Source organism: Choristoneura fumiferana, chromosome 30, assembly GCF_025370935.1.
Source record: "Choristoneura fumiferana chromosome 30, NRCan_CFum_1, whole genome shotgun sequence".
Lineage (NCBI taxonomy): Eukaryota > Metazoa > Arthropoda > Insecta > Lepidoptera > Tortricidae > Choristoneura > Choristoneura fumiferana.
Genome location: NC_133501.1, coordinates 9,908,231 through 9,918,329, shown reverse-complemented (window position 1 = coordinate 9,918,329; position 10,099 = coordinate 9,908,231). Strand labels below are relative to the sequence as shown.

General features: G+C 39.4%; 1 protein-coding gene across 1 annotated transcript in view; it reads left to right on the top strand.

The window, feature by feature from the left end:
• The first annotated feature begins 2,839 nt into the window (after positions 1–2,839).
• Positions 2,840–10,099, top strand: part of LOC141444523 (gelsolin-like) — a 19,450-nt gene continuing 12,190 nt past the window's right edge. The window contains exons 1-3 of the mRNA XM_074110069.1: positions 2,840–3,014; positions 3,360–3,440; positions 4,702–4,776. Coding sequence (XP_073966170.1) covers positions 2,906–3,014; positions 3,360–3,440; positions 4,702–4,776 — 265 coding nt within the window. The 5' untranslated portion in view covers positions 2,840–2,905. The remainder of the gene's footprint in view (positions 3,015–3,359; positions 3,441–4,701; positions 4,777–10,099) is intronic.

The following is a 10,099-nucleotide window of genomic DNA, read 5'->3' as shown; positions in this document are numbered from 1 at the left end:
AAAGTGGTAAAATAAAAAGATATAAAAATAATGTTTTAGGGTACCTCCCACAGACGTAAAGTGGAGGTGTTTTTTTTTCTCGACTAACCCTATAGTATCGTATAGTAGGTATCGTTGGATAGGTCTTTAAAAACCATTGGGGGTTGCCAACACGGGCTTTTCATTTCGACCAATCATAACTTCTATAGAAAACGAATCGGAGAGTTTAGTTCGTACCCCGCATTACAGATGGCAGTGACCGCAATAGTTTCGTTCAGAAACAAGTAAACATTTCAATATTTCTGTCCAGAAACGAACAAATGTTGGCATAAATAGTTGGATTCTATCGAATAATTTAAAAAATGTTTGACTTGACATTGCATTGTCAATTTTTGCTGAGTCTGTGACGGAACTAAACGGTTACTGTTAAGTTCAAAGTGCTTTTCTCGTTCTCGATTCGCTTGCTGTTTTCATAAGTTATTTCGACCCTTGGCTCTTTTTTTCTGGACACCGATCATCTTCGTATAAACATTGACCTTGGATTTGCTTACCGGACCGATAACTTCTCCCGTAGTCACGTATTTACTTAGTTTACAATGCGTTTGGACAGGGTGTGTTGTGTACGCAACTGTGGAAAAACACGTAAGTATTATCTATTATCATAATATAATTCACAAATATTTATTTTAATTGTCCTAATATGAGTCAACACTTCATAATTATAGTGTTTTACTCCGTAATTTAGGCACAACATCTGCCTGGAGCGAGATCTCTATATTGTAGCATCTCCCCACAATAAAAACTGTCCTAATATGAGTCATCACTTTGTAATTATAGTTTTTTACTTCGTAATTTAGGCATAACATCTGCCTGGAGCAGAGGCGTCTTTACCTATGGTGCAGGGTGTGCGTTGCACACGGGCGCAACGGTCCTAGGGGGCGCCGAGCGCCACTCGCTACGGAGCCCCTATCGGCGCGCGCGTTGGCCGGCTGCGGCACTTTCAATGACCAACGTAAAAAAAGCTCCGCTTTGCATACATTTTGTACAGCCAATGCTGCGGTTTTAGCACTTCCAGCGCTTGGGCGAGATTTCCGCGGCGACCCCAACTTTTGGGAATTTTCTAGAAAGTATAGGCTTTGCTCAATGAGCGAGAAGATAAAAGGGCGCCTGAGTTAAAGGTGTTGACAGCCCTAATATCTCTTTTGTCAGCAGAAACTAACGCATCTTCAGCACTGCCGAATACGTCAATGCTGAACTGCATAATATTAATATAAATAGTAGTAATTAATTTATTTTTAGTTAGAATACTCTTAACTGTAAGACTGGATTGTTACTCTGCTAGTTTGAATAAAAATAAGTAAAATTTTTTTTTTTTTTAAATTAAAGTCCTGAAGTCCTGAAGTCTTACCAGTAGGCTGAGTAGGCTGGAGCCTAGGGCGGCACATATGGCAGCTTGTGCCCTTGCCTGGACCCCACCCTGGGAAATTGACGCCAAGGTCATATCCGAGACCTACTAGTCCCGGCGAGAGACATGAGCGCAAGGGGTAAGGTTGGCCCCTAGAGAGTTGGTCCATGCCCGTCACATGACGGAGAGGCGCACAAGGGTGGTGAAAGAATGGTCTGGAAGTTTGCCGCTATGGAACGAAGACCATAGTGGCACTCCCCCCTTCCTTCGAACAATGGACAGAGAGAGAAATAGGGCACTCTCCTACAGAATGCTGCAGGTAATGTGCATGGATGTTTTGGGCATTACCTGCACCGAATAGGGAAAGAAGACAGCACCATATGTCACCAATGTGCACATGATGATGATGATGCACAGCATACACTAGAGGTGTGCCTGGCGTGGCAACCTGAGCGACGGTCCTAGTCTCAGCACTGAGACGAAATGACCTGTCGCTAGCAAGCGTAATAAGTGCTTTGCTGGAAAGCAAGAAGGCGTGGGAGGCTGTATACACCTTTTGCGAAAATGTGATGACACAAAAAGAGGAAGCGGAACGGGAGCGCGAAGATGCGATCGACGCGCCTCTGTTCCAGCGCAGACGAAGGGGGGTGAGGCGTATGCAATTTGCTGTCCGCCAAATCCCCCAGTAGGACCAGCGGGTAGGGGACGGGGATCCCCTGCCTGCACTGCACGGTCCACAAGTCTGGAGGAGAGGTCGAAGCGCTGCGATCTCTCCTCCCTTACCGCGGGTAGCCCTGGCGTGTGCTAGGGCCGTCGAGAGGCATTGCGGTAGAATCTAACGGATCCCGTGGCGTCTACCAAACTCGGCAAGAGGGCAACGTCGGTGTGTTTTTAGTGGGTATGCTCCCCCTCCCCTTCCTACTCAGGGAAGAGGATGGGACAGAGAGCCCAACAAAACCATCCGGGCCTCCCCGGGCCTGGTGGTACTCGTAACGAGTTTTCACTCCGTTAAAAAAAAGGTTAGGTTAGGTTACGGGGATGCCCGTCCCCGCCGTTTGGGTCCCCGAGCGGGTAGGCGCGCCAAGTGTTCCGGCACACCTACAGCGGTGCAGACAGGAGACATAATCTCCTGGAACCGGGTCCAAAACATCTTTCATCGCATGCGCTGTAAAAACTATTGATGATAGAAAAAAAATGTTTTACGATATTAAAGAATACGAGTATATCAAGATATACAAAATACTTCGCGATACCATAATTATGTCCAACTATTGTAGTTATGTCCTTATGTCACTAGAACTACATTTTTACTTTTTAAAAGTTAAATGGTTATGTCTCCTTGTCAAAGTGGCCAAACACCTTGCCCCTTATGCCTTTAGTAAAAAAAAGTGTATAATGCAACATTTGTTTGTAGGTGAAGATAACATAATACTTCATAAGTTTCCAAACCCGGAAAAAGATCCAAACAGATTTCGCTCATGGACCTTTGCTATTGGCGGAAATATACTTGTCCTGGATGATATGTATATTTACAACCACCGTCGTGTATGCAACCAGCATTTTGAACCTGCCTTCAGGACACGGAGCAAGGGACTCAGTAATATTGCAGTGCCAACTCTACATTTAACAGGTAACTTGTGATATATTTTTTTACATATAAAATTATAGAATCAAAATTTAATTTGTTATAATGTAATTTTGTATACTTACATAAATACAATAAATAAATTCTAATGGATTTAAAAAAAATACTTATCGCTTTGATTTTTAAAGCAAATTAAGGCAAAATACAGGTTTTGTTAAAAAAAAAACATTGTTGCAAACTTTTTTAGAAAGGTAGCAATTTTATATTTTATTTATAAAACTGACTGTACAGAGTTATGCGCCCAGTTCATGGGTGCCGGAATCAAGGCGCAAAGGGCTTCACTTGCATTGCACTTGCTTAGAATAAGATTTTTGTTAAATATTATTTCAGGAGTTGCGACTGAAAGGCATGCCTTAATGGATGTTACCAATAGGGAATATGACGCGGCTGCTGGTGAAGCTTCTACATCAGGTGAGTGGTATAGTGTGTTGTTCTGTGTCTACAAAAGCCAATCCCTAATTTCCTTAATACCATAAGTGTATACTACCGACAACCAACCAAATTACCGACTTGATACAGGAGATTACCAAAATACCACCGTTTAGGGTTACATAGGCAAAATAACAAAAACGGAACCCTTATAGTTTCATCATGCCTTTCTGTCTGTCTGTGTGTCCGTCCACGGTCATCATCCCAGCCTATATACGTCCCACTGCTGGGCACAGGCCTCCTCTCAGAACAAGAGGGCTTGGGCCATAGTTCCCACGCGGGCCCAGTGCGGATTGGGAACTTCGCACGCACCATTGAATCGCTTCGCAGGTCTGTGCAGGTTTCCGCACGATGTTTTCCTTCACCGCAAAGCTCGTGGTAAATTTCAAATGTAATTCCGCACATGAATTTGGAAAAACTCAGAGGTGCGAGCCGGGGTTTGAACCCACGACCTTCTGCTTGAGAGGCGATAGGTCAAACCACTAGGCCACCACGGCTATTACCACGGTATTGCTCAGAAACTATAAGTGCTAGAAAGCTGTAATTTTGTACGGATATATGTATGTACCAGTTGATATCTTTGACCCGTCCGTGAAGATCCTTAGCTTTTTCAAGTTGAGTCCTTCATCCGGGTCTTCGTGTAGTTGTATCTAGTATTTTTTATCGAATACGTACTATGGGTTATAGTTGCCAGCAGTCGTTTGTTTGTGAACATTACCTGTTCCGTCTTCTTGGAGTTGACAGTTAGTTCGTTTTCGATGCACCATCGTTCAATGTCGATGAAGGTGTCAAGGCACATTGATTTGATTTCAATTGCCTCTTCTATTCTGCTGACCACTGCATGTAGAGCTGACTCTGTTGTTTACCTTGGCTATACGCATGCTGGTGTGAGTGTAGGCGTTTTGTAGCTAGGGCATGTTCTCTCAGATCCCGGTCACAGATCCTTTTCATAGTCTTCAGCAGAAACGAGGTGAGACTAATGGGTCTGTGTGCCTTGGGTTTGGAGTAGTCACTTTTCTCAGGTTTTAAAGACGGAAAAACAATAGTCAAACATACAAACATATGATAAATAGGGAATAAGGGGACAAGTTCGCCACTTTCGAATTTATAATAGTAGTATGGATTTATGCTGTATTTTTATCACGTATATTTTTCTAAATTTATTTTGTCGAACTTAACCCTATGACTATAGATGTTTACCTAGACTGCTGTTTAAAATTAACAACAGATATTTTTTTTACAGGAGTAGTGGCTGGAAGGCCCACTGTTGTTACAAACAGGGAATGTATCACTGCTGTTGGTGAAGCTTCTACATCAGGTGAGTGGTGAATTCGTGATCAGAACTGAAGCAAAATATTTTGCTCCATCATGTTGAATAGCATAATATAGGGCGTCCCAAGAAGAAATTATCTTAAACTAGCTTTTACCCGCGGCTCCGCACGCGTAAACTATTCGGCGTGGTAGCTGCAATTGAAATTTACGGGATTTTACAAAAGTCCCCTAGAAATTTCCAAAATTTATATCGTGGTCTTCATTGAGGTTGAGTTGTGAATAACTGTACAAAATTCAAGACTCTAAACCCAGTGCTGAAGTTTCAAATTTTTTCCCTATCCAAATTCAAATGCAAAATTCAAATTCAAATCATTTATTCAGTACATAGGCCGCAATGGGCACTTTTACACGTAATTTTGTATACTACCAGCGTTTTCGGAAAGACCATCATTGCCAAGAAGAATGCGCCGCAAGAAACTTGGCAGAAAGTCATTTTTCAAAATAAAATAATTACAAATAAAATACTTAAAAACTACAGTATACAATTAAAGAAAAAAATACGAAATAATAATAATAATAATAATACAGGGATGTATGGGGTCCCTTAGTTACAAAGCTATACCGTGGGAATATCGGGATAAAAAGTAGCATACTTATGTGTTATTCCAGACATACGGCTACCTACATCCAAATTTCATGCCTCTAAGCCTAGCGGTTGTTATTTCAACATTTTATTCCTAGGTATCCCGTGGTAATATCGGGTCAAAAAGTCGTCTATGTGTTTTTCTAGACATCCAGCTTCCTACATACCAAATTTCATGACTCTAAGCTCAGCGGTTAATATTTCAAGATTTTATCCCTATCCCGTGGGAATATCGGGGTAAAAAATAGATTATGTGTTATTCCAGAGGTCCAGATAACTACATACCAAATTTTATGACTCTAAGCCCAGCGGTTGTTATTTCAAGATTTTATCCCTATCCCGTGGGAATATCGGGATAAAAATTAGCCTGTGTGTTATTCCAGAGGTCCAGCTACCTACATACTAAATTTCATGGCTCTAAGCCCTGCGGTTGTTATTTCAAGATTTTATCCCTAGGTATCCCGTGGGAATATCGGGTCAAAAAGTCACCTATCTGTTATTCCAAACGTCCAACTACCTACATACCAAATTTCATGACTCTAAGGCCAGAGGTTGTTATTTCGAGATTTTATCCCTATCCTGTGGGAATACCGGGATAAAAAGTATCCTATGTTTTAATCCAGGTTATAAACTAACTTTTCGCCAAATTTCATCCAAATCCGTCCAGCCGTTTCAGCGTGAAGAAGTAACAAACATACTCACTCACTCACTCACATACTCACTCACTCACAAACTTTCACATTTATAATATTAGTAGGATATTGCAGAAAGGAGACTTTACCTCTTTTAAAACAATTTTAAGTGCATTTAAAGATTTTTTGGAGAATCAGATGTTTTTGCACGGCTGATTTAGTCATATATTTATGCCGGTGACTGTACTTAGCCTTTTCTTTGACTTTGCTAAAATACTGATTGCTAAATACTGATTTTATGACTTTGAAGTATTACTATATTACTAAATAAGTAACCAGATAAGAACTAGTTTCACGCAATTATTGCATGGATGGAACACATTTTTAGGGTTGGTGTAAACATGGGATACTTAGCTGGTAAGTTTCTTGCTTGAGGATATTAACGTTCCTTTAACAATGTCGGAAATATTTTTTTGCATGTCAGTCGAAAGACGTCCACTGATGGACATAGGTCTCCCCCAATTCTCTCTACTCAGACCGGTCATGTGCTTTCCGCATCCACCGCGATCCCGCGATCTTAACCAAGTCGTCACTCCATCTTGTTGGAGGCCTACCGATAGCTCGTCTTCCAGTCTGCGGACACCATTCGAGAACCTTCTTACCCCGCCGGCCATCAGTCCTGCGGGCAATGTGCCCCGCTAACTGCCGCTTCAGTTTTGAAATTCTTCGGGCTATGTCGGTAACCTGTTCTACTGCGGATATCATCATTTCTAATTCTATCCCGCAGAGAAACCCCGAGCATAGCCCTCTCCATATAGCCCTTTGAGTGACTCGTTAATATACTGAGCGGCAAAAAAATGTGACCCTCAATTGTATGCAGTAACAGCTAATTTTGTATGTAGAGTGGGCCAAATTTTATAAGCAAAACTTGTACTATGGATACTAGGCAATGGATAAACATATTTATGTATATAGATAAAATACATACATATTATTAAACATATAGTCAAAATACCACAAGCCGTGGTCACGAGTGTCTACTACCCAATCACGGCAACTGTAATGTGGTCGAAACGTCGAGGTAAATATTACTCGTGTATTTTAGCGTAATAAGTCCTGTTTGTGGTATTTTGACTATGAGTGAAAATCAAGAAAATGTAAAACGACATATTAAACATCCAAGAAAGACCCGAGAACAAACATTTACGAATGTTTGTCCCGGCCGGGAATCGAACCCCGGGACCTCAAGCTTCGTAGTCAGGTTCTCTAACCACTAGACTAGGCCAACCCGGTCGTCAAAATTTGTCAGGAAACCTTTAAGTACACGTATGTCAAAAATGACAAAATGGTCGGTGTTCTTTATTGCTATTTTTGTAGTAACTTGGTACAACTCACCGTTAAAGAAATACAAAATAAGTCAATGAAACATATGTATTTACCTTTATTTGTTACGAGTCCCCTGGACGCTCGCGTCTCCATACAAACGTAAGTAGTCAGCTTCTTATTTACAAACAACACACTGGATCAAAACGAAAATGACAGCATTGTAGATAGAAAATTTCGTCAAAGGCTATTGCAATTGCAACACTTAAAAATAATTTTTGTTTGCTAAAAATATATTAACAGAATTTTTATTTTATTTTTATATCTCATACGAAACCTCACAAAAATCACAATGATTTTATTGTTTTATTTCAATTTAATATATTGTTTAATTTAATGGCAATATAAACTAATTATTACAATCAAAATGGCTGCTCCCGTTATAGTTACAGTTTCGTTTCGAACCGCATGCTGTTTGTAAATTAGCAGCTGACAACGTTTGTATGAAAACGCGATTAGCGGCAAGCTTACTGGCGAATCTTATTGGAATTGAATTTGAAAAGAAATTGATGATGATGCCCTCCGACAGCGGCGAACCTTTAGGTTTGCTTATTATGTGCCTGAATATGGCTGGCAAAACCAAACTTTGTTTTAAAGCAGGACCTTTAAAACAAAGTTTGGTTAGGAAGGTCTCGGGCGGGTCTTTCTAAAAAGGCGTTTGGCATCCAGGTGTTAAAAAATTGAAAAGAAATTAGAATAGCATAATCAATCAACTGATAAACTATACATTTAAATGCAAAAACGGTTACGCTGTATCCTTGTTGCACAATTTGTGATTAACAATTGACCAGATTTTATTAATGCTTTATTAAAACTAGTCGTTTTAAGACACATTTTCTTATAAATTATGGCATTTCGGGTAATAACGTAAACGATATCCTGCATATCTTCGTTCACGTCAATATTCAATATCTATTTTCTAAGAACGACCTTCACCAAAAAGGTAAATTTAGTTTTAAAACTGTTCCACTTTAAATAGGTTAAACGATTGGAATCACATATAAGGTTTTGAAGCAAGCTCACCTTATGCAAATTGATGACGTTAATAGACATTTTATATGTTGTAATTGCAGATCAAGGAGTGTTATCCCAGGAATGCAAGCATACAGCTGAGCTTATACTTTTCATTGATAATTTATTTGATTCAATGAATGGCAGCTACAAAAATTCAACAAACAGAAGTGGAAAACCCCTACTCCAAGCACTGAAACCTAATTCACCTCACAAAGACGTGTGGAAACAAGCAAAACCAATATTAATTCCATGAAATTTGTGACTTCTGACGGTAAAGCATGTAATGTTCCTTCGATCCAGAACTGGTTACGTACTATAGAGAACATGGAATACTTAAGGATAAACTATATAATGATTTTAATATTAAATCTATTTGTGTCGGCACTTGAATCAAGATCCATTAGAAAATTTTTTTGGTAGCGTACGAAGCCACGGGTACAGGAATAATAAGCCCAGTTGCGCAGGCTTCGAAGCAGCGTTCGCGTCTTTATTAGTAAACAATCTAAGTAGTACTTATTCTGTTGGTTCCAATTGTGAAGAAGATTCGTGTTTTTTTGTTTAAATCATTAAAAAAAATGTTTTTTAATAGAAGCAACTCTACTTGCCAATCTTCTGTAGAACTTAATTTAAATCACGTTCTAAATGAAGAAATCATTGTCGACTTAGCTGTTAAAAGAAGGGATCCACGAATAAGTGCAGCTCTAGAGTACGTAACTGGATACGTTTTAAGGCAGTTAAAAAAGAAAGTATTTAAAAATTGCAGTTTTTGCAAGACAAGTTTAAGTTGTAGTGGCAGCACTGACAACACATACATTAAGTTGAGAGAATTTAATAAAAAAACAAAATATCTATTTTATCCATGCGAGGAATTAATATCATGTTTTTCACAAATACAAGATATAATTAATTATATATTGAAAGAAGACCCGTCTATACCAAATATAAGGAACTATATAAAACTAGTATTATATGCACGCCTAGACACTGGTTTTATTACATGTGAGGAACATAAAAAAGGTATTGTGGAATGTCTATTTGAAACGTCGTTAATATTTTTTTTATGTAATTGGTGCCGCGATATAAATAAAGTTTTGTGTGGCACTGCAAAAGTTGTTGATGTGGAGGACAGCACGCAAACGATGGCGTTAATGTACGCAAATAAAAGAAGAAGACATTAATCGTTGTTTTATTAATGATAATAATAAAAATTATTTTTTGTGCTGGAACATATTTGCATGTGGACAGATCTATAGTTTTTCTATAACATTTCATTGAACTAACTTCATACGATTTTCAACTTTTATAGCATTTAATTATAGTTCTCATAACTCACAAACATTTAAAAAACGAAGGAAAGTCAATGAAATGTTATTTCAAACTTATTTACTGACTGATCTGAAACCTGTGTACGTATAGCACAGTACAGGGTAGATGATTATGTTTATACATATCAATTCCGAGCGACGACTTGGTTAAGATCGCGGGATCGCGGTGGATGCGGAAAGCACAAGACCGGTCTGATTGGAGAGCCTTGGGGGAGGCCTATGTCCAGCAGTCGTTCGGCTGACATGATGATGATGATGATGATTTCAACTCCTTAGTTCCGACACTGCATTCTAGATGTCGCTGTAGGTCACGAGAAAGTGACTACTCTATTTCAGTATATGTATAAAGTACTCTGTGGTTGCCAAGACGAT